The sequence below is a fragment of the Manis pentadactyla genome, chromosome 16 (genome assembly GCF_030020395.1).
Source record: "Manis pentadactyla isolate mManPen7 chromosome 16, mManPen7.hap1, whole genome shotgun sequence".
NCBI lineage: Eukaryota > Metazoa > Chordata > Mammalia > Pholidota > Manidae > Manis > Manis pentadactyla.
Window position 1 is genome coordinate 20,580,201 of NC_080034.1, and position 24,189 is coordinate 20,604,389.

The 24,189-nt window shown below is 39.8% G+C and overlaps 1 protein-coding gene across 2 annotated transcripts in view; it reads right to left on the reverse strand.

Moving 5' to 3' along the window:
• Positions 1-9,644: 9,644 nt before the first annotated feature.
• The window catches only part of FBXO9 (F-box protein 9), a 35,453-nt gene continuing 20,908 nt past the window's right edge, over positions 9,645-24,189 (reverse strand). For both annotated transcript variants that reach the window (XM_036916373.2, XM_036916372.2), the window contains exons 8-13: positions 19,264-19,382; positions 18,953-19,043; positions 18,177-18,272; positions 17,756-17,849; positions 16,079-16,230; positions 9,645-10,262 (exon numbers count right to left, since the gene is read on the reverse strand). In XM_036916373.2, the coding sequence (XP_036772268.1) occupies positions 10,154-10,262; positions 16,079-16,230; positions 17,756-17,849; positions 18,177-18,272; positions 18,953-19,043; positions 19,264-19,382 (661 nt within the window). In that variant the 3' untranslated portion in view covers positions 9,645-10,153. The remainder of the gene's footprint in view (positions 10,263-16,078; positions 16,231-17,755; positions 17,850-18,176; positions 18,273-18,952; positions 19,044-19,263; positions 19,383-24,189) is intronic.

The following is a 24,189-nucleotide window of genomic DNA, read 5'->3' on the forward strand; positions in this document are numbered from 1 at the left end:
CTCTCTTGTGCCTCTTCCCATCTTCTCTACCTACCCTCTGACCCCAGATGCCTCATCGCAGGACCCCTTTCCTATTCATACCAAAACAGGATGCTCAGTTTCCTCAAACCGCTAAGATAAAAACTGGCCAGGAAACCTGGGGTTCCTTGGCTGGTTAATAAGGAGTTCAGCACGGCAGAAGTCAGAGCTCTGTCAGCCAGATGGATTTCATTTTGGATACACACATTAATTCTTAGATCCTATCATTTGCAGCTTTGAAGGCCAATCAGAAGGATTTAGGGTGACTTCTGTTTTTTTTTTTTCAGCTGTTAAACACAAGATTTTATTTCAACACTGTAGAAATGCCAGTGCCACTTGGGCAAATGGAATTTTTTTATTAAGGTATTATTGATATACACTCTTACGAAGGCTTCACATGAAAAATAATGTGGTTACTGCACTCACCCATATTATCGAGTCCTCCTCCCCATACCCCATCGCAGTCAGTGCCCATCAGTGTAGTAGGATGCCACAGAGTCACTACTTGTCTTTTCTATGCTACCCTGGGGTGACTTCTGTTTTTGGTGAATGTGAAAACCAGCTGTCCCTAGCGCTGACTAGAGAAGCAAAAATAAACGAGTGGCACAAGACTGCCCCCTCGTGGCAAGAGCATGCTTTCATTTTTCATTCATTTCTTTCAGTAAAGCTAGAATGGAAAGCCTGTGGAATGTGTGTCCGTTGCTTCCTCGGGATTATTTTATTTAATGTAAAAAGTTCCGAAAAGAGGGATAACTGCTAGGATACAGGTAATGTGGGATATTTGGGAAACAGACAGGGACAATTGCTGGCACAGTCAGGGAATGTGTTACAAAGGTAATGAGCCTAAAATTAAGTAGGGGCTAACTAGCTCCATGCCAGGCTCTTGCGTCCCTGCCGGTAGCGGCAAAAACTGAGGAACTGTGAGGTCTGAGCTGAGACCCCAAACCTTCCCCTTGCTCTCACTTCCTTGTGACGACGTGCATGTCCATTATGGTCGCCACCCGCCACACGGGGCTACCGAGCCCCTGAAATACAGCTAATCTGAAACGAGATATGCTGTAAATGTAAATTACACTCCAGATTTCAAAGATTAAGAATAAAAAAGTGTAATAAAATCCCATCACTAATTGTTGATATTGATTTCATGTTGAAATGATACTATTTTGGATACATGGGATTGTGCTATAGTATTAAAATTAATTTCGCCTGCTTTTTACTTTTTATTAATGTGGCTCTAGAAACCTTAAACTTACATATGTAGTTCAAATTATACTTTAACCGGGCAGTGCTGGCCTAAGACTGGCTCAACTCCAAGGAGAATGATAACATTTGAATGTTAATTTAATTCCTTTAGACCCGGACTTTCGGCTCTGCCTACAAGCAAGAGTTCTAGGGTCAGCCCCGCCCCGCTACTCAGTAACTAGGGTAAGCTTGAGCACGTTTTTTAAAACTCTCTTAATGTCAGTTTTCTTATTTATAAAATGGGGACAATTAAAACCTCTGTGTTGTAAGCATAAACGTGATAACCTGTATAAACTAAAGTCTTTGCTCCACACTAAATACCTATGAGCTCTTAACATTTTTAAACAGCTTTAGTGAGGCGTTGTTTGCAAATAACTCTTAGTGGCCATTACTAAGGCTAAAATGCCCTGAGAGCTTCCACCTGCCAGGCCCTCCTGTAGGCATTCTCTCCTTTAATTTGTGAGGGTCCTAGTTTTACCACCTTAGGCAAACCACCTCACCTTTGGAGATGCCCATTTCCTCATCTCCACGCTGGGATGGTTGGTCAAAAAAAGCTTCTGAGGTATCTTCCAGCTTGGTCAGTCTATGTTTCATCTAAAATTTAAAAAAAATTTTAGTTATCATATTTGTAATATTCAAAAGACCTGTCTCCTGACAGTTTCCGGTCTTTTTGTAGAATCTTGTTCTGGGTCATGGTTGTTCTCTATTCATGGTCTTCTTCTCAAGGTGAAATTCTCCTTTAAAATTTTCTTCTACTACCTGCAGTTTTCAGTTTCCTCTGTGTTTCTTTCTCCTGTTTATTTAATACGTGTGAGCCTGTCTCTTGTGTTAGAGACTTTCTCTTTTCATGCCTGGAGTTCCTCGCTTGTCTGTCGATGTTCAAGATGGCATTCAACACGCCGTGTTGACGGGACCCTCCGTGTGGCCTGATAGGATGAGGTGAGGGGCGGGACCTGTCAGTTTTGTTGAGAGGCCTCAATGTTAGAGTCTATTGGTCTGTATTTGAGGGGAGGGGCTGGGTGGAAGGAAGGGAGGGGAAGCCTCGCTTTGTTGCCTGGTGGGTACAAGTTTGGCAATTCTAGTCCTGGGGGCTAACTGAGGATTCTTCCTGCTCCACCTCGCCAATTGAGTGTGCTGCTTTACCTGCAGTTGGAGGATCAGTTGAGTTGATTTGCTCTTTTTATCTTTCCCTGCTTCTGGCTGAGGTCTCATGTATTTCTGGAACAATAGTGGAAATAAAACTAATAGTATTTGTTATGGCTGCCATATATTCAGCACCAACTCAATCAGGCATTGTCCTAAGCAGTTAACATGGAGTGTATCATTTATTCCTTTTGACTTTGAAAGTAGGTACTATTATTTCCTCCAATTTGTTACATATGGAGAGGTTAGCCCTTGCTCAAAGTCACAAAATTGTGGATCTCCCACTTTCACCCAGCCCATGTGTCAGAACCACTACGTCATTGGTCCATCTGCTTTCCACTTCCCAAATATTAACCTGTGTTTCTCCTTTCTCTTTGTCTTTGAAGACTGAAGCCTTTTTATTTAGTTAATTTAAAAAATTTTTTTTATTGAGATACATCAAAAATAAAATGCACAAATTTTAGTGTATGCTGAAATGAAATTTGACATGTATGTGTACTCATGTAACTATTATCCAGATCAAGATATTGACCATTCTCACTAATTTCTTTTACCTTCTCCCATTTAACCATCCTAACTCCTTCCCCTGTGGCAGTCACCAGTCTGTTCTCTGTTTTTATGTCTCTATTTCTGTTTTGTTTGTTTTTTCATTTGCTTTGTTTTTTATATTTCACATGTAAGTGAAATCATATGGCATTTGTCTTTCTCTGTCTGACTTATTTCACTTAGTATAGTACCCACCAGGTCCATCCATGTCACCGCAAATGGCAAGATTTTGTTCTTTTTTATGGCTTAGTAATATTCCATTGTGTGTGTACCACATCTTTATCCATGTGTCTATTGATGAACATTTAGGTTGCTTCCATATCTTGGCTATTGTAAATAATGAAGCAGTAAAAATAGGAATGCATATATCTTTTCAAATTAGTGATTTTTTTTTCTTCGGGTAAATACCCATCAGTGGAGTTCCTGGGTCTGTGGTATTTCTTTTTTAGTTTTCTGAGAAACATACTGCTCTCCATAGAGGCTGCACAAATTTATATTCCTATCAGCAGTGTACAAGGGTTCCCTTTCTCCACATTCTCACCAATACTTGTTATTTCTTATCTTGTTGATACTAGTCGTTCTGACTGTTGTGAGGTGATATCTCATTGTGGGCTTGATTTGCATATCCCTTAAGATTAGTAACGCTGAGCACCTTTCCGTGAGTCCATTGGCCATCCAAATGTCTTCATTGGAAAAATTTCTACTCATGTCCTCTGTCTACTTTTTTTTCCCCTTCATCTATTTCATCCATCCCTCCACCCCCCCGAATCTGTCCATTTTAAAATCAGATTATTTGTTTCTTTAGTGTTGAGTAATATGAGTTCTTCATGTATTTTAGGTATTAGCCTGTTGGGGAGGAAAAGTTTTCTTTTACCCTTCAAGGTTCTTTTAGCTAGTTTAAGAATGAAATTGACATGGACAATCAATGATACTTTAATAATAAAAATTGACATGGAAAGATTAACAGGAGGAAAAAAACAAAGTTTTATTATGCATGTAGGGAGGCCCAGTAATGAAACTGAGACCTAAAGAAACAACCAAAGCAGTTTTTATGTGTTTTAGGTGAAGAGACAATAAATCTGTGAAGAATTTACAGGACAATGAAAACTTATGTTTGAGATCTTCAGTTAGTAAGGAATTCAAAAGAACATTTGGACTTGGGTAGTAAATCAGTAAAAAAGTAACAGGATCTCTTTATGCAGCCTTGTCGGCTCTGAAATGCCTGTCTCCAGTGGTAAGATTGCCTTCTATCTCCAGGTACAGGGAGGACACCTTTCACATGGGAGATTTATTTCTTGGACTCACAGGGGAGGGAGACAGAGGAGGGACACCCTGACCCACTAACACTGGTTGTTTCTCCAGTCCCTTTAATTTAAAGTGATCTGTCTACCAAACGGGCACATTTTGGAGCAGCCTGCCTTGGCCCCTACAAGACCCTTATCAGATATATCATTTGCAACTACCTTTTCCCTGTGATAGGTGGCCTTTTTGCTATGTGGATGGTTTCCTCTGCTGTGCAGAAGCTGTTAAGTTTGATGGAGTCCCACTTACTTCTGCTTTTATTTCCATTGCCTAGGGAGACATATCCAGAAAAAAAACTACTAATGCTTATGTTCAGTAGTTTGCTTTCAGGAGTTTTGTAGTTTCAGGACTTACATTTAGTTCTTTCATCCATTTCAAATTTGTTTTTATATATAAGACAGTGATCCATTTTCATTCTTTTGCATGTAGATGTCCAGTTTAGTCAACATCATTTATTGAAGCAACTTATCTTTTTCTCATTGTATATTGTTGCCTCCTTTGTCATATATTAATTGACCATGTAAAGCATGGGTTTATTTCTGGGCTCTCTGTTTTGTTCCATTGAGCTATGTATCTATTTTTGTGTCAGGACCATACCATTTGGATTACTGCAGCTTTGTAGTAAAGCTTGAAATCAGAGATGTGATAACTTCAGCTTTGTTCTTCTTTCTCAAGATTGCTTTGGCTATTTGGGTTCTTTTGTGAGTCCATTCAAATTTTAGGATTATTTGCTCTAATTCTGTGAAAAATGCCATGGGTATTTTCGTGGGGATTGCATTGACTCTGTAGGTTGCTATGTGTTAAATGGCCATTTTAACAATATTAATTCTTCCTACCCATGAGCATGGGATATCTTTCCACTTATTTGCATCTTCAATTTCTTTCATCAGTGCCTTTTAGTTTTCAGAGTACAGGTCTTTTACCTCCCTGGTTGGACTTATTCCCAGGTATCTTATTCTCTCTGGTGCAAATGTAGATGGGATTGTTTTCTGAATGTCCCTTTCTGCTAGCTTGTTATTTGTATCCTTTCTTCCCTTGCTCTCTGCCCTTGTGTGTCATGGCTTTCTTTAGCATTATGCTTGGATTCCTGTCCCTTTACATTTTGGGTATCTATTATATGGTTTTGGTTTGTGTTTACTGTGGGGTTTCATGTACAGCATCCTGTGTATGTGGCAGTCTGTGCTGAGTTGTGGTCATTTAAGTTGGAATGCATTCTAACATTTCTTGTCAGATTGGTTTAGTGCTCGTGAATACCTTTAACTTGTGTTTCTCTAGAAAGGCTTTCTCTCTCCTTCAGTTCTGAGTTGAATTATAACAAGAGCCTTGCTGGGCAGAGTGTTCTTGGTTGTAGATTTTTTGCCTTTCAGCACTGCAAATATATCTACCTTCCCTTCTGGCTGGCAGAGTTTCTGCTGAAAAATCAGTTGATAGCCTTATGGGGTTTCCCTTGCACCTAACCCACTGTTTTTCTCAAAGTAAAGAATCTTTTTTTGCCTTTGATCTTTGACATTCTAATAACCAAGTGTCTCAGTGTGGCGTCCTTGGGTTTAGCTTGTTTGGGGCTCTCTGTGCTTCTGGACCTGGAGGTCTGCTTCCTCGCCCAAGTTAGGAAAGTTTTCAGCTATTATTTCTTCAGTTAAGATTCCCCCATCCACCCCCTCCTTCTGGGGCTCCCACAGTGAGAATGTTAGGACATTTGATGTTGTACCAAGGTCCCTTAATCTATCCTTATTTATTTCTGTTCTTTTTCCTTTCTGCTGTTCAGCTTGAATGCTTGCCATTACCCCGTCTTCCAGATCGCTGACCTGCTCTTCTGCACCCCTGCTCTGCTATTGATTCCCCAAAATGTATGTTTCATTGCAGTTACTGTATTCTTCACCTCTGGTTGGTTCTTTTTCATACTTTTTACCTCTTTGTTGATGTCTTCCCTGAGTTCATCCACTCTTCTTTCGAGTCCAGTGAGCATCTTTATAACCATTACTGCTTATCGGGTAGATTGCTTAACTCTGTTTCATTTAGTTCTTTTTCTGAAGCTTTTGTCTTGTTCTTTTGTTTCAAGCATATTCCTCTGTGTCCTCAGTTGGTTTGACTTCCTGAGTTTGTTTCTATGGGTTTGGTGAAAGGGGTACCTCTCTTAGTCTTGAAGGCATGGCCTTGTGTAGTAATGTCTCCTGGGTAGACTTTAAGAGTGCCTGGTAGTTTTGGCTGGTTAACTGGAGGCCAGGTGAGTTTGTGACAGGGTTTCCCAGTGTGGGGCTCCTAGGGCACTGTCAGTGGGGCTTTTGTGTGGCCATTGGCAGGGGTCATGCAGGTTGGGTGGCTGTGGGTTGAGTGGCTTGCCCAGGGCTTTTCCATGTGGGTCCTGGCAGGTACCGCGCTGGCGGAGCTGCTTTGGTTAGAGGGTCCTGTCTTGGGCCCACCAGATAAGTGCAGGCTAGGCCTGTGTTGGCACAGCAGCCATGAGGTGGAGGGTTGCAGTTCCAGGGTTTTTGGGGTTGGCCCCAGTAGGGGCCATACTAAGAGGGTCATCATGGGTGGAAGGGCAGGGTCCAGGGGTTTACTGGGTGGGCAGTGTCCTAGAAGTGCTCACATCGAGGCTGGGCTCAGAAGGGGCTAGGACAGTGTGATTCTGTATGAGCACCACACTATTGCCAACTTGGTGGGACTGCTGGATTTCTGACAAGTGCTTTGGGGTGTGGGTGGGGGCCAGGAGACCACCTTGGTTACATTGGAAGCTGATGTGTGTACCCTGACCATATACCTATCACACTGTTAATGTGTGGGGAGAATGTAAATAATGGTGCTTGGCAGTACCTCTGATTCTGGAGAGGTCTAAGGGATCCACCTACTGTTTGGCAGGTGCCTTGGCCTGAAAATCAGTTTTGCTCACTTACAGTGTGGTTACCCTTTAGGCTGTGGTTTTCTGTTTGTGCCCCAGGTCAAGGGAACATGCCCTGTGACCTGTCAGTGATAGCCCTCCTTACCGCAGGGCCACGTGGGGTGGTGTTCCCTCTGTTGCCATGTCTCCATCTCTCTTGCCATTTTTAATGTGGTCTTTCTATCCCTCGTGCAGGTGTTCACTCAGCCCTCCGTTCTTCCTCGGGAGGAATTTCTCTGTGGGTAGGTGTACATGGGAGGAGGTGGGTTCAGGCTATTTCTGAACCCACTCCTCTCTTGGACCCACCTCCCCCAATTTTTTCTTTACTGTCATTTTAGCAGGATTTCGGGAGAGAGCAGTAACAAATGTACAAGTTTCACTCACCATGTATAACCAAAGATGGAAATCCCTTTTTGGATCTAGTGACTATCCCAACGCATCACATTGACTGCTGGGTACTCAACATGAGACGGACCCATCATATTGTCCCAGATTCTGCTTCTGCCGCTCATTAGGTTCTGTGGAGCCACAGAAGCCCCAGGGAACCCTAAGCCACGTAGGTGGTGATATTGCATCCAAGGCACCTGCGGCTGACACGCAGCACACACCACTGGGGAACTGACTGCAGGAGTGAAAAATCACACAAATATATGCGAGGCCAGAATAATTACACTAAAGGGCAAATATTTGATTTTGTTGCATGAGGTGACTACAGAAGATGTATATTTTCTCCTTTGTGCTCATTTATTTTCCAGTTTTTCTATAGTTTATATGTTTTCAGCAAAAAATGGTGAAGATATTTAAAGACATTCGCCTTTTGATTCAGCATTTCTCTTGGAAACATTCTAAGGATATCGTTGAGGATGTGTTAAGAATTAGCCAGAGGAATGCTCATTCCAGAAATGTTTATACTAGCATCAAATTAGAAAATGGAAATGTCTAAGGAGATTAAGACTATATAGCCATTAAGAATATTTATGAAATGATGTACTTGGTATTATGTAGGGAAAGTTTACCAAGCATTCTGTACAATATACTCCCATTTTAAATAGATGCACAGAATAGAGAGTCTAAAGGTAAAACACCATAAAGTTGAGAGTGGTTACTATAGAGTCAGAGAGGAAGGATTAAAGCTAACGTTTAGCCCTGCACCTGTAATTAAAGCCCATACCCCAAGCCTACACGGGCCCCAAGCACTTCTACTTTGACCTAAGGTGTAAGAAGGGAGCTGCAGAGGAAAATGCAAGAGAGAGCTGATTCAGGGTGTTAGTGCTTAGGCCAGATTCCCTACCAGGACATCTCCTGAGCAGTCCAGGCAGGATATGAAATGCAATTTCTGGATACATTTTTTGTTGGTTTTTATAAGTTAGTCTGGATATTGCTCCATGGTATTGGTTTCTCTCATGTGCACATAGAGCAAAGAACATTCCTGAAATTAAAAGGCTTCTATAGCAGGGTTTGCAGAGAAAAAGATAAGGTTACACAGCAAAAATTCCTCTAGTTAGTTATCTTTGGGTGTTAGGATTACTTTATTTTTTGATTTATCTGTATATTCTAATATCCTCACAATGAATGTATATGGCTTTTCTACTTTCATAATACACAGAAAATGCAATCTGAAAAATTTACTTCAGCTCCAGCCTAAGTAAATGAAAGCTGCTTTAGTGGTCACAAAGGAACCCTTCAACTTGCATGCCACAGGTCCTCTAATCCATGGTGGGTGGCAAAACGACAGAGAATCTTCAATTTCCACTTTCCTTACGGATTTATTTTCCAGTTATTTGACTGTGTTCTAATCATTCTATTAACTTATATTAAACCAGAGCTAAGTCCCATCACAAAGAGCTGCCTTATCTTAGGCATATTCTTTCTCCCTCTTTTCTAACTTGACAAACATATTTCTCCAATTACTGTGACATGTTAACCTAGGCAGAACTCTTGCTTTGTATACACACTGCATGTTTGGTTTTCATCTTTGACCTAACATGTATTAGCGTTCCAAAGGGCCTGTTCCATACTGAACTGCAGGAACTTACAAAGTGTCTTTTAATGTCTATGAACTTGAAAGCAACTGTGGCGACAGATGTTGGCTTTTGAAGGCACAGGAATACTCAACACTAGCTGCGTTTGAATCACCGACAAATGTGAATCTGGTAGAGGTCTGCAAGACACAAACTCAGATTAAATACTAAAACAGCATTGTTACTAGTGAAATAAAATACCAGTTTACTTTGTGGCTGGCTCTCTCAGCTTTAACTGGAGAAAGAGGTAGGCCTGGGTTTACAGGGTTCTGCTCTTTAGGAAGAAAGCTGAACAGTTGAGTTTGCCAGAAGAGTTGCAGACCTGAGGGTTCCCTCCTGATGTCACACATTTGTCAAGTGCCTAGATGGGGTCAGCATACAGGTATCTACAGTCCACACTGCATGTACAGACCCCATGATGATATGAGGCATTGATTCTCAAGCCTTTGCTGGCTACTGTTATTCTGAAATTTTTAAAAAGCCATCCAAATATATATTTTTGAAAGAAACATTTATTTATGATCTTTACTATTAAAAGTTTCAAACAAATCCAGAACAGGTTTTCACATTTGAGCCTTTATTGAAAAGACACTATGTCATGCGCAAAAGAGATGCTTATCCAGCGGAGCTCTCACCTGATACACTTAAATACGGGGTGATCGGTCAGAAGACGACCTGTGTAACAGAAATACTCTTGAAAAAGGACATGATTTAAAGCTCATATTGACTTTTTGCAATGTAAATGTGCTTAAACAACTTGTAATCTCAACTTCTTAATTTTAAAGCAAAATACTCCAAGAAATCAATTATTCCTTTAAATAAAAAAAATAATCAATTTACTCTTCTTAAAAGAACTCCAACAATGTAAAATAAGTCCCAATTCCACATATATATATATATATGTATATTTATATATATATATGTACATTTATAACTTAGAGGAGCTCTTTTGCTCTATGTATGCTTATTCATGCAACAGCGACAGAGGACGGGCTGTGAAGCTCTACAGAGGCCTCTCTGAGAAGGAAGTGTAGCTCCTCACTCTGGCAAAGAACAAGGGGGTGTACATCTTGTCAATCTCGAAAGCAGTGACTGCAGTCTCACCAGTTGATCTGGAAAGAAAGCACAAATACTAGTTACAAGGACATTTCAACTCACTTAAAATCCTTGCACATTGTAGAAAGTTAAAAAAAATTTAGACAAGTACAAAAAAAAATCACTCATAGTTCCACTGGCCAGACACAGCGATATGAAATACTTTCTTCCATTGTTTCCTCTAAGTAACTCGACCTCTCTAGCAAGCTTTCCTATTAAGATTTTAAGATTATACTCTTAGTAATCCTACTTTTTGTTTAACATTATGACATATGCATTTCCAATCATTAAATATTCTTCAGAAGCCATTCTCAGCAGCTGCACACTTGTCTGCTTGTGCCACAATTTACTTAATTCCCTTTTTTTGGAGATTTAGGTTGTTTTCATTGTTTAGTAATTTAAAATTTTGATTATGTCCTTTGAACACATTTCTAAGAGTGGAGTTTCTAAGTCAAAGGCTAAAGATATTTGGAAGGATCTTATTAAAATGTAATTTAGAAAGAATTATAATCCTAGAATAGATTTAACATTTGCATGATCAACAGCATGATTACAGATGGGAGGGAGGAAGGGCAAGGAAGCAGCAGACAAGCTATACTACTACAGCCTGTTATATTTTCCCCCCAAAAAGGACTAAAAAAAAAAAACAAGAGCAGAAAATTCAAGTGGTGTTATGAATAAGGAAGTCAATGTGATCATTAGCAGGTACAAATGATGCCTATTATAATGTCTTCTTTTCCTCCTAAAACATCGTGCCTTTCATTTGTTTGGTTTGACTTCTGGGTTTGGTTTCTTAATTTGAAAAGAAAAAAAAATTCCACTGCACAGATTATTGAGAGAAGCAAAAAGGAAACAATAGGACTGGCAGGTAAGGATGAAAGAAAAGTGTTATTTCTCAGCTGTCAGTATCTTCCATATCAGGGGGGACAAGTTATTTGTATGATGGCAAGGTGACCCAGAAAGATTTCACGAATATAGTCAAAGCTGTGAAGCAGGTTAATGGAAGGTGACCTCAAAACTTGTCTCAGAAATTTGGATTCAACTGGAAGGTGAGCCCTCAGCCAGACATCAATATTCTTTCAAACATACTAACAGTAGACCTCAGTATCCATATGAATTGATAGTTTACTTGCCTCTATATGGCTCTTTTCTCACACACACTTTTTGGCTCATTAATTATTTCATACAGGTAAATCCTAATTCATAGAACAATGACCTTTAATAGATTTGCCTTTGGAATACATAAGATCATTTAGAAGACTTACTCTTCTACCTATAATTTTACTAAAACCAGTATATAATCTGTGAGGCTAAGCCAAATAGAATTAATGTAAAAAATGGTGACACTGAAGCAAGGGAAAAGAAAAAAAAGATCTGATGTTTTAAAACTTTGAGTGAGTCACTGGATAAATAGTGCAAAGACAGTTTCCAGTAGCCTGAGTACCGTTCTACACACAGAATGCCGCTTTCATTTCCAATGTGGTGGTAATCATTCACAAGCCTGTGGGCCTAAGGGAGCGCTTCAGACACTCCACTTCCTGGCCCATAGCAGTTTTTCATTTTGGCCATTTACTTGGCTTGGAGTAGTTTTATTTATTTATTTATTTCTGGAGGGTCTGACAGAATGGTTTTGTTATTGAAAAGTCCATCATTCATTCCTACACAAGGCCAAGCCTTCAAGACTAGGAGAGGTACCCCTTTCACCTAATCCATAGAAACAAATTCAGAAAGTCAAACCAACTGAGGACACAGAGGAATATGCTTGAAACAAAAGAACAAGACAAAAGCTTCAGAAAAAGAACTAAATGAAACAGAGTTAAGCAATCTACCTGATAAGCAGTAATGGTTATAAAGATGCTCACTGGACTCGAAAGAAGAGTGGATAAACTCAGGGAAGACATCAACAAAGAGGTAAAAAGTATGAAAAAGAACCAACCAGAGGTGAAGAATACAGTAACTGCAACGAAACATACATTTTGGGGAATCAATAGCAGAGCAGGGGTGCAGAAGAGCAGGTCAGCGATCTGGAAGACGGGGTAATGGCAAGCATTCAAGCTGAACAGCAGAAAGGAAAAAGAGCAGAAATAAATGAGGATTGGTTAAGTGGCCTTTGGGTCAACACCAAATGTCCTAACATTCTCACTGTGGGAGCCCCAGAAGGAGGGGGTGGATGGGAAACTTAACTGAAGAAATAATAGCTGAAAACTTTCCTAACTTGGGCGAGGAAGCAGACCTCCAGGTCCAGAAGCACAGAGAGCCCCAAACAAGCTGAACCCAAGGACGCCACACTGAGACACTTGGTTATTAGAATGTCAAAGATCAAAGGCAAAGGAAGAAACTTTACTTTGAGAAAAACAGTTGATTATGTGAAAGGGAAACCCCATAAAGCTATCAGCTGATTTTTCAGCAGAAACTCTACCAGCCAGAAGGGAAGGGCACGATATATTCGAAGTGCTGAAAGGAAAAAAATCTACAACCAAGAACACTCTGCCCAGCAAGGCTCTTGTTATAATTCAACTCAGAACTGAAGGAGAGAGAAAGCCTTTCTAGAGAAACACAAGTTAAAGGTATTCACGAGCACTAAACCAACCTGACGAGAAATGTTAGAATGCATTCCAACTTAAATGACCTCAACTCAGCATAGACTGCCACATACACAGGATGCTGTACATGAAACCCCACAGTAAAAACAAACCAAAACCATATAATAGATACCCAAAATGTAAAGGGACAGGAATCCAAGCATAATGCTAAAGAAAGCCATGACACACAAGGGCAGAGAGCAAGGGAAGAAAGGATACAAATAACAAGCTAGCAGAAAGGGACATTCAGAAAACAATCCCATCTACATTTGCACCAGAGAGAATAAGATACCTGGGAATAAGTCCAACCAGGGACGTAAAAGACCTGTACTCTGAAAACTAAAAGGCGCTGATGAAAGAAATTGAAGATGAAATGAATAAAAGACCTAAATATAGGACCTGAAACTACAAAACTCCTAAAAGCAAACTCCTGGACATAAGCATTAGTATTTCTTTCTGGATATGTCTCCGCAGGCAAGGGAAATAAAAGCAGTAAGTTGGACTCCATCAAAATAAACAGATTCTGCACAGCAAAGGAAACCAATAAAATGAGAAGAAAACCTACTCTATGGGATAATGTATTTACAAATGATATATCTGACAAGGCTTTAATATCCAGACATAATGAATTCATGACCAAAAAATCAAATTTCTGATTAAAAAATGGTCAGAAGATCTGAGTAGGCATTTTTCCAAAGAAAATATACAGGATGGTCAGAAGACACATGAAAAGATGCTCAACATCAGTGATCATCAGAAAAATGGAAAGCAAAGCCACAGTGAGGTATCTTATAACTAGTCAGAATATCTAGTATCAAGACATGAAATAACAAGTGTTGGCAAGGATGTGGAGAAAAGAGAGCCCTCCTACACTGCTGGTGGGAATGTAAAAAGATGTAGCCACTATGGAAAGCAGTAAGGAGTGTCCTCAAAAAACTAAAAATAGAAATACCATATGACCCAGTAGTTCACCTTCTGGAAATTTACCCAAGGAAAGCATCACTAATTTGAAAAGACATAAGCACTACTGTGTTTATAGCAGCATTATTTACAATAGCCAAGATATGGAAACAACCTCAGTGTTCATTTATAGCTGAATGGATAAACATGTGGCATGTATATACAACAGAATACCACTCAGCCATAAAAGTGAATGAAATCTTGCCATTCACAACATTGATTGATCTAGAGGGTATTCTCAGTGAAATAAGTCAGAGAAAGACAAACACCATATGATTTCATTTACATGTGGAATCCAAAAACAAACCAAATGAATAAAATAGAAATAGACTCAAACATAGAACAGACTGATGGTTGCTTTAAGGGAGGGGTGTGGGGAAATGGGTGAAACAGCTGAAGGGGAAAAAAACTAGTGAGAATGTTTGCTATTTTGATGGTTACCTGAATGTATACACATGTCAAAATTTGTCAAGCTGTACATTAAGACCTGTGCATTTTATTACATACCTCAATAAAGAAGAAAGAAAAGGCTGTCATTGGCCAGGGGCTTCTGTGAGCCCCTTCCAGAAAAGTGGATAACATGACAGGCTTGAACCTGGCACCACTACTGTGCTGATACCTCTCTAAATAGCTGGAGCTTACTACAAAGCCACAGTGATTAAAACATTATGGTACTGGCATATCAGAAGAGACTCATACATCAATGGAATAGAATAGAGGGCCCAGAAATGAACCCATGCCCATATGATCAATTAACATATGACAAAGGAACCATGAATATACAGTGGGGAAAAGAGGGTCTCTTCAATAAACAGTGTTGGGAAAACTAGGCAGTTACACGCAAGAGAATGAAACTAGATCATTGTGTTACACCATACACAAAAGTAAACTTGGAATGAATTAAAGACCTAAATGTAAGTCAGGACACCATAAAACTCTGAGAAGAAAATATATTGATATATCTACCCAGGAAAGGGAAACAAATGCAAAAATTAGCAAGTGGGGCTACATCACACTAAAAAGCTTCTGAACAGCAAAGGAAATCTTCAACAAAACAAAAATACAACCTATAGTATGGAAGAATCTTTTTACAAATGATATATCTGACAAGGGGCTAACATCCAAAATATATAAAGAATTCATACAACTCAACACCAAAAAAACCAAATAAAGTGATTAAAAAATGGGCAGAGGACCCAAACAGACATTTTTCCAAAGAAGACATACAGATAGCCAACAGACACATGAAAAGATGCTCAACATCACTAATCATTAGGGAAATGCAAATCAAAACCACAGTGAGGTATCACTTCACACCAGTCAGAATGGCCACTATTCAAAAGATAAGAAATAACAAGTGTTGGTGAGGATGTGGAGAAACAGGAATTGTCCTACACTGTTGGTGGGAATGTAAATTGGTGCAGCCACTGTGGAAAACAATATGGAGGCTCCTCAAAAAACTAAAAATAGAAGTACCAGAAGTACTCTACTTCTGGAAATTTGCCCAAAGAAAACAAAATCACTAATTCAAAAAGATATATGCACACCTATGTTCATTGTAGCAGTATTTATAAAGCTAAGATATGGAAGCAACCCAAATGCCCACTGATAGATGAAGGGATAAAGAAGATGTGGTACATATACACAATGGATATTACTCGGGCATAAAAAATAATGAAATCTTGCTATCTGTGACAACATGGATAGAACTAGAAGGTATCATGAAAAGTGAGACCAGACAAAGACAATTACCATATGATTTCACTTATATGTGGAATCTAAAAAACAAACAAAAAAGAAATAGATCCACAAATATAGACAACAGACTGTTGGTTTCCACAGGGAATGAGATGAGGGGATAGGTGAAACAGATGAAGGGGTTTAAGATGTACAAACTGCAACTATAAAATAAATTAGACATAGGAACTGAAGTACAACATAGCGAATTTAGCCAATAGTATTGTAGTATCTCAGTATGGTAATGGGGGAACTACACCTACTGTGGCAAACATCTAGTAATGTGTACAATTATCCAGTCACTATGTTGTACATCTGAAACCAACATAATATTGTATATCAACTTTATTACAATAAAAAATATGTTAAAAAAATAAATAAATAACTGGAGCAAATTTTGGAAGGGTCTACAGAGTATTATTACATTGTGGTTTTGCTTTGCAATGTGTAATATTAACTCTCAGGAGTTCAAATCCTATCTGAGAGTTTTGTAAGTCTAATATAAAGTATGCATTTATTCTGTAACCTTGGTATTTATTATTACATTCACCTACTTGTAAGTAATGTGACAAGAATGATGTATCCAGATAAGTCTGTTGAACCTCTGGCGGCCACTGGAACACAGCTGTAGCCCCACATGGAAACTCTGATCTGCTTCTTGTACAGGGACACGACGAAAATATCTGTATTTATAGTCAAGTGGTTTCTATAAAAGAAAAGATGCATGACCCATAATGAAACATCACTACTTCACTGTTATATATATTTATCGGAATATATTAGGCAAGAGTGACACTAAAAGTAAGGTAATATCTACACACGGTAAAGAATTGTCTTGGGTATCAAATGAGAATGTGTATGAATGCCTTGGAAAATTCTAAGCACTCTAAAAATAGAAGTTTTTTTCTTCCATATTATCTCAATTAGTCATCACAATAACCTCACGTGTTAAATATGATTGTATATTGTTATTTAACAGCCAAAGGAATGAAGACCTAGGGAGGTCAAACAAGTTAACCAAAGTTACAAAGACACTTTAAGTGATGGAATTAAACCTATGCCTCCTATCTCTAAGCCTAGGACTCCCTTCTACATAAAAAGTTGGAAATTTTTAAAGAGGGAAAGTGATTAAACTGGTGAATACGGCAGAAAAAGCAGAGTATAACTTCTCTTAGTAATTAATAAAACAGTCAATGGAGAAACGGATGTGACATGGTTCATTAGAATCACTTCTGCAAAGACTGCTGCTAAAAACACAAGGATGTCAGCACTAGGCACGGTCTCACCGCACCATACTCCGAAGAGAAAATGGGTGTTCCACATGGGAGTTCCTCAGCTCTTTAATTTGATGAAACCTAAACAACCCTTCAGTTCTGACCTCAGGAAACTCACACCCAAGGTCACAGTCATAGCAACTCTCTCTCCTCTTCACACTGCTGCTCCAGATGTCAAGAGGCTGCCAGGGGCAGGCGGAGAAGCCAGTGACAGATGGCCACAAGGTGATAAGACTCACAGAGGAAGCCCTGCCCTGATCACCTCAACACATGATGCTCAGGAAGAGAGGAGGATTTACTACATGGGAAACTTCTTTCAAAAACTGTATTATAAAAAGCAACAGACAAGTATTTATTCCAACTACCTCACAACTGATTTTTTGGATAGACATTATAGATTTTAACCAGGCTTGAAAAATGCACATGGAGAAAGACTGAAAAAAACTGGGTCCTCAATCTGTTAAGAGAGCATAAAGTACTCTGCAATGTAATAACTCAGCAATCATATTTTCTTGGCATGTTTTTCCTTTTGCAAGAAAAGAGAAAATTATTTGAGGTTATTTCCAGTAGAATGAAATTCTCTGTAAGAATATCCTTGCAAGAGAATTATCTGTATGAGCTAATTTAGGAAGAATTTGAATCCCTTATGATTCAAAATACATATTGAGGTATAATTTTACTTGTTATTTTGTAGGACAATTTGGCTTTATGTTTTCACATGTAAAAAGCCTGGACCAGAAAAGGAAACTATTTGGAGAAAAACAAGCTGATCTAATAAAAAATAACCACATTTTAGAAAAACCCTCCAGCTCTCTTCAGAGATGTGCTACAAGTACACATATATTTTGCATAATAGTGTAAGTTATGAAATGGTGTTTTTTTTGTCCTTTCTAATCAAGATGAATGAGTAGGGACTGAAATAAATAGAAAACTGCTGAATCCACCTTGCATACTCACTTCTTCTTTTTTCTTAGTTATCACAGCAAATACTTTGGTCTGATTGTCTGTATCTTGTGACAAGCGATAATGACCCAGCAGAATTGCATCCGTTCTAAAAATTAAAAAATACACTTTAAATCTAAGTCTATTAGTTACTGTATGCATGTAAGTAATCTAGGAAGTAATGGGTTATAATACTGTTTACCCAACTTTCCGGAGAAGAATCAGCTAGGATGTGAGTAAACCTAGTTTCCAAGGACCCAGAGACCCCCTGAAGTACACTCTCTAGAGAGAAGCAGGAATCAGTATTTTTCACAGGGCCCCTCATGATTGCTTTTTTTCATCATCCTGTATTAAGTTAAGGAAGCTCTGGATTACATTAACCTGCAAGTAACCATATAAAGTGTGCGCTGGATAGAAAGCTATAGAAAAACACTACCTGGTATTCCTAGTTCTTAACCGAGGAACAATGGCCTGAGGCTCTTCTGGGGTTGTCAGCATCATCACGTGGCCATCAGGGAAGAACCTTATGTACCTGTGTGAAAAGAAAAAGAACACCAAAAACACCACACACACAGACACACACACACACACACATAGTATGAAACATGTCCTTATGTACTTGTACTTAAATCTATTCATTGCTGTGAAAACAAAACGGAAATACAAACGGGGCCAAAGAACTAGCAAAACATTAAAAAAAAATGACAACCTGTGAGGCCAGCAAAAGAGAACCAAAGGCATTTTATTATTTTCTTAGAGGGGATTGTTGAACTTTTAGTTTCACTCACTGAATAACAATAGATTAAATATTACTCTGCTAAAGTTCCATGTGCTCTTTCCTAAAGCAGTAATTAATGTCAAACAAAAGTGAGCTCCAATGATAATACACAGCAGTTACCACGTATGCTTACTTCTCAATGATAGTTGCTGCTGATGAACAACAGGCTGAATAACAGCACGCACTATTTGAAAGGGCAAAAGAGTGCACCAGGGGCAAACACCCAAGAAGAGCTCTACAATATAAACTTTTAGGTTTAAACTCTAGAGGGAATTAAATATTGGTTCTTGAGTGCAGTTCCCATAATAAAATGGGATAAAAATACAGAAGGCCACTTTGTGGATAAATGCAAAGCCACAAGGAACAGTTACCCGGTAACTAGTGAACCAATACTTGAGAGAACTGTTCACTCACTCAGTGTACTACAGGTGTACCTGTAATATTCCACTTGGTGCCAGGCTCTATAGAAACCATCAAGAGACTGTTCCCCTTGACGAATATATGTGGTTTTACTGATATACACTCCTGTAAAAAAGAAACAGACTCTTTTAGAGTAGGAACATGATAAATAAAAACTTTTAACAGTTACAACTATATAATGTGGTTCCAGCTTTATTTTTATTGTGGTTTTTTTTTTGAAATACGCTCATAGTACTTAGGTCTATTACATAAAATTAAGATTGTATATTTATAAAAATCAGCATAATAGATCACTATTTCTCCTGAGTTCTAGAGTTGAACTTACCATCAAACCGAACACGGGGCCTTTCTAAAAACATCTCTCTCCAGGACGTGTATGGAATGAGTTTAATACAGCTTCTGCCCCAAACTTTTAAGCAAGCCAAACGCCATATTTCAGGGTCTCTAGGTATAAAAGCATAACATCAATAGGTATAAAAGGCTAAGTCCCCATATCCAGACATAAGAAATACTTCTGCTACCAGCCGCCTTCTATCCAGCAAGCACTTGCTCAGCACCTGCAAGACTCTGTCCTGCACCCTGGACAGGCTGAATGCCACAGCAAAGGCCCTGCTGGGGGGGGAGCAACAAAAAGGAAACAGAAAAGTTTCAGGTAGTACTTGGTGTAAAGACAAACAAACCAAGAGCAGGGTAAGCAGACAAGGACAACTGTGGTAGGGAAACACAGACTACTTCAGATATGGCGGCAGGAAGGCCTGTCTGGGCAGGAGCCAGCGGTGATGAGGAAGAGCACCTGGGCAGAAGCCCTAGCAAGTGCGAGGCCCGTAGGTGGGACTGTGACCGGTGTGCTCAACAAGAATCACTCAGTGTACTACAGGTGTACCTGTAATACTCCATTTCTGGTTGCAGAAAACTGAGCAAGGTCAAGTGCAGACTATGTGATCTGAGAGATAGTCAGGGGCAGGTGAGCAGCAGCATGCAGGCTACTTAAGCTCGATGGATGCTGAGGAAGGGTTTTGAGCATGGCTTATGCTCTTAAAGGATCCCCTGGTGGATTATGGGGAATATGGTCTAGAGGTGTGAGAATGGAAGCAGGGAGACCATGTAGGATGCGCTGCCATTGACCAGGCATATGGGTGGATGGACCACAATGCTACTTGGAGAAGCGATGAAATGGTCAGACTGGAGATTTATTTTTAAAATAATACGAACAAGACTTTGTTATGGGATTAATGTCAAAAGTTAAGAAAAAGATGTATTAAATATTGACACAGTCCTGATATAGCTCAAAATATTTTTAACTCCATCTGTAATTGAAATATTCAGTATTAAATACCTTAAAACTACTGACACCTAAGCTGAGCTGCAAAAAAAAAAGATAACCCCCCCAAATTTATGTTGGAATATATATTCAAATTTTTTTATGATGGCCCATGAAGCTTATCCATGAAAATTTGCTTTCTTAAAAATTTTCCTCTTTATAATGTTTTGTCATGTATATCTCAGAGACAAGCTAATGGACTAGGAGTTCTAGATACCCCAGTTTCAAAACTGAAACCCACTCAGGGCTTAATAGCTGTCTGTTAAGTAGAATAGCACATAGAATAACCAAAAAACAGGGGTGGGGCGGAAGATGGCGGCGTGAGTAGAGCAGCGGAAATCTCCTCCCAAAACAACATATATCTATGAAAATATAACAAAGACAACCCTTCCTAGAATAAAGACCAGAGGACACAGGACAATATCCAGACCACATCCACACCTGAGAGAACCCAGCGCCTCGCGAAGGGGGTAAGATACAAGCCCCGGCCCCGCGGGAGACGAGCGCCCCTCCCCCCAGCTCCCGGCGGGAGAAGAGCAGGCAGAGCGGGAGGGAGACGGAGCCCAGGGCTGCCGAACACCCAGCCCCAGCCATCCGGGCCAGAGTGCAGGGCCCTCGATACTGGGAAAACAGGGCAGCAAGAACAGTGAGCGGGCACTGGAGGCTGGGCGACAGAGGACATAAGAAAAGCGCGCGACCATTTTTTTTTTTTGCTTTTTTGCTGCTTTGTTTTGGCGAGCGCTTTTTGGAAGTCTTAAAGGGACAGGGACCCCAATATTAGGGAAACAGGGCAGAAAGACCGGTGAGCAGAGGCCTGAGGCTGGCACCGGAGAATAAAGAAAAACGAACGACCACCTTTTTTTTTTTAATTAAAAATTTTTTTTTTTTTTAATTAAAAAAATTTTTTTTCTTGTTTTTTTTTTTGTGGTCGTTGTTTTGTTTTGGCGGGTGCTTTTTGGAAGTCTTAAAGGGGCAGGGCGGGCCACTTAATCCAGAGGTAGGGAATCCGGGATCTCTGGGCACCCTAACCCCTGGGCTGCAGGGAGCAGGGAGGCCCCTTACGGAGATAAATAGCCTCCCAGCAGCTCCTGCTCCAACGCGACTCCACCATTTTGGAGTAGCTGCCCGAGCCAGGCCACGCCCACAGCAACAGCGGAGATTAACTCCATAGCAGCCCGGCAGGAAGCAGAAACCCTGTCTGCGCGCAGCTGCCCAGCACAAGCCACTAGAGGCCGCTGTTCTCCCAGGAGAGGAGGGCCACAAACCAACAAGAAAGGAAGTCCTTCCAGCCGTCACTCGTCCCAGTTCTGCAGACTATTCCTATCACCATGAAAAGGCAAAGCTACAGGCAGACAAAGATCACAGAGACAACACCAGAGAAGGAGACAGACCTAACCAGTCTTCCTGACAAAGAATTCAAAATAAGAATCATAAACATGCTGACAGAGATGCAGAGAAATACGCAAGAAAAATGGGATGAAGTCCGGAAAGAGATCACAGATGCCAGAAAGGAGATCGCAGAAATGAAACAAACTCTGGAAGGGTTTATAAGCAGAATGGATAGAATGCAAGAGGCCATTGATGGAATTGAAATCAGAGAACAGGAACGCATGGAAGCTGACATAGAGAGAGACAAAAGGATCTCCAGGAATGAAACAATATTAAGAGAACTGTGTGACCAATCTAAAAGGAGCAATATCCGTATTATAGGGGTCCCAGAAGAAGAAGAGAGAGGCAAAGAGATGGAAAGTATCTTAGAAGAAATAATTGCTGAAAACTTCCCCACACTGGGGGAGGAAGTAATCAAACAGACCACGGAAATACACAGAACCCCCAACAGAAAGGATCCAAGAAGGGCAACACCAAGACACATAATAATTAAAATGGCAAAGATCAAGGACAAGGAAAGAGTGTTAAAGGCAGCTAGAGAGAAAAAGGTCACCTATAAAGGGAAACCCATCAGGCTAACGTCAGATTTCTCAACAGAAACCCTACAGGCCAGAAGAGAATGGCATGATATATTTAATACAATGAAACAGAAGGGCCTTGAACCAAGGATACTGTATCCAGCACGACTATCATTCAAATATGATGGTGGGATTAAACAATTCCCAGACAAACAAAAGCTGAGGGAATTTGCTTTCCACAAACCACCTCTACAGAACATCTTACAGGGACTGCTCTAGATGGGAGCACTCCTAGAAAGAGCACAGCACAAAACACCCAACATATGAAGAATCGAGGAAGAGGAACAAGAAGGGAGAGAAGAAAAGAATCTCCAGACAGTGTATATAACAGCTCAATAAGCGAGCTAAGTTAGGCAGTAAGATACTAAAGAGGCTAACCTTGAACCTTTGGTAACCACGAATTTAAAGCCTGCAATGGCAATAAGTACATATCTTTCGATAGTCACCCTAAATGTTAATGGGTTGAATGCACCAATCAAAAGACACAGAGTAACAGAATGGATAAAAAAGCAAGACCCATCTATATGCTGCTTACAAGAAACTCACCTCAAACCCAAAGACATGTACAGACTAAAAGTCAAGGGATGGAAAAACATATTTCAAGCAAACAACAGTGAGAAGAAAGCAGGGGTTGCAGTACTAATATCAGACAAAATAGACTTCAAAACAAAGAAAGTAACAAGAGATAAAGAAGGACACTACATAATGATAAAGGGCTCAGTCAAACAAGAGGATATAACCATTCTAAATATATATGCACCCAACACAGGAGCACCAGCATATGTGAAACAAATACTAACAGAACTAAAGGGGGATATAGACTGCAATGCATTCATTCTAGGAGACTTCAACACACCACTCACCCCAAAGGATAGATCCACTGGGCAGAAAATAAGGAAGGACACGGAAGCACTGAACAACACAGTAGAGCAGATGGACCTAATAGACATCTATAGAACTCTACATCCAAAAGCAGCGGGATATACATTCTTCTCAAGTGCACATGGAACATTCTCCAGAATAGACCACATACTAGGCCACAAAAAGAGCCTCAGAAAATTCCAAAAGATTGAAATCCTACCAACCAACTTTTCAGACCACAAAGGCATAAAACTAGAAATAAACTGTACAAAGAAAGCAAAGAGGCTCACGAACACATGGAGGCTTAACAACACGCTCCTAAATAATCAATGGATCAATGACCAAATCAAAATGGAGATCCAGCAATATATGGAAACAAATGACAACAACAACACTAAGCCCCAACTTCTGTGGGACACAGCAAAAGCAGTCTTAAGAGGAAAGTATATAGCAATCCAAGCATATTTAAAAAAGGAAGAGCAATCCCAAATGAATGGTCTAATGTCACAATTATCGAAATTGGAAAAAGAAGAACAGATGAGGCCTAAGGTCAGCAGAAGGAGGGACATAATAAAGATCAGAGAAGAAATAAATAAAATTGAGAAGAATAAAACAATAGCAAAAATCAATGAAATCAAGAGCTGGTTCTTCGAGAAAATAAACAAAATAGATAAGCCTCTAGCCAGACTTATTAAGAAGAAAAGAGAGTCAACACAAATCAACAGTATCAGAAACGAGAAAGGAAAAATCACGACGGACCCCACGGAAATGCAAAGAATTATTGGAGAATACTATGAAAACCTATATGCTAACAAGCTGGGAAACCTAGGAGAAATGGACAACTTCCTAGAAAAATATAACCTTCCAAGATTGACCCAGGAAGAAACAGAAAATCTAAACAGACCAATTACCAGCAACGAAATTGAAGAGGTAATCAAAAAACTACCAAAGAACAAAACCCCCGGGCCAGATGGATTTACCTCGGAATTTTATCAGACATACAGGGAAGACATAATACCCATTCTCCTTAAAGTTTTCCAAAAAATAGAGGAGGAGGGGATACTCCCAAACTCATTCTATGAAGCTAACATCACCCTAATAC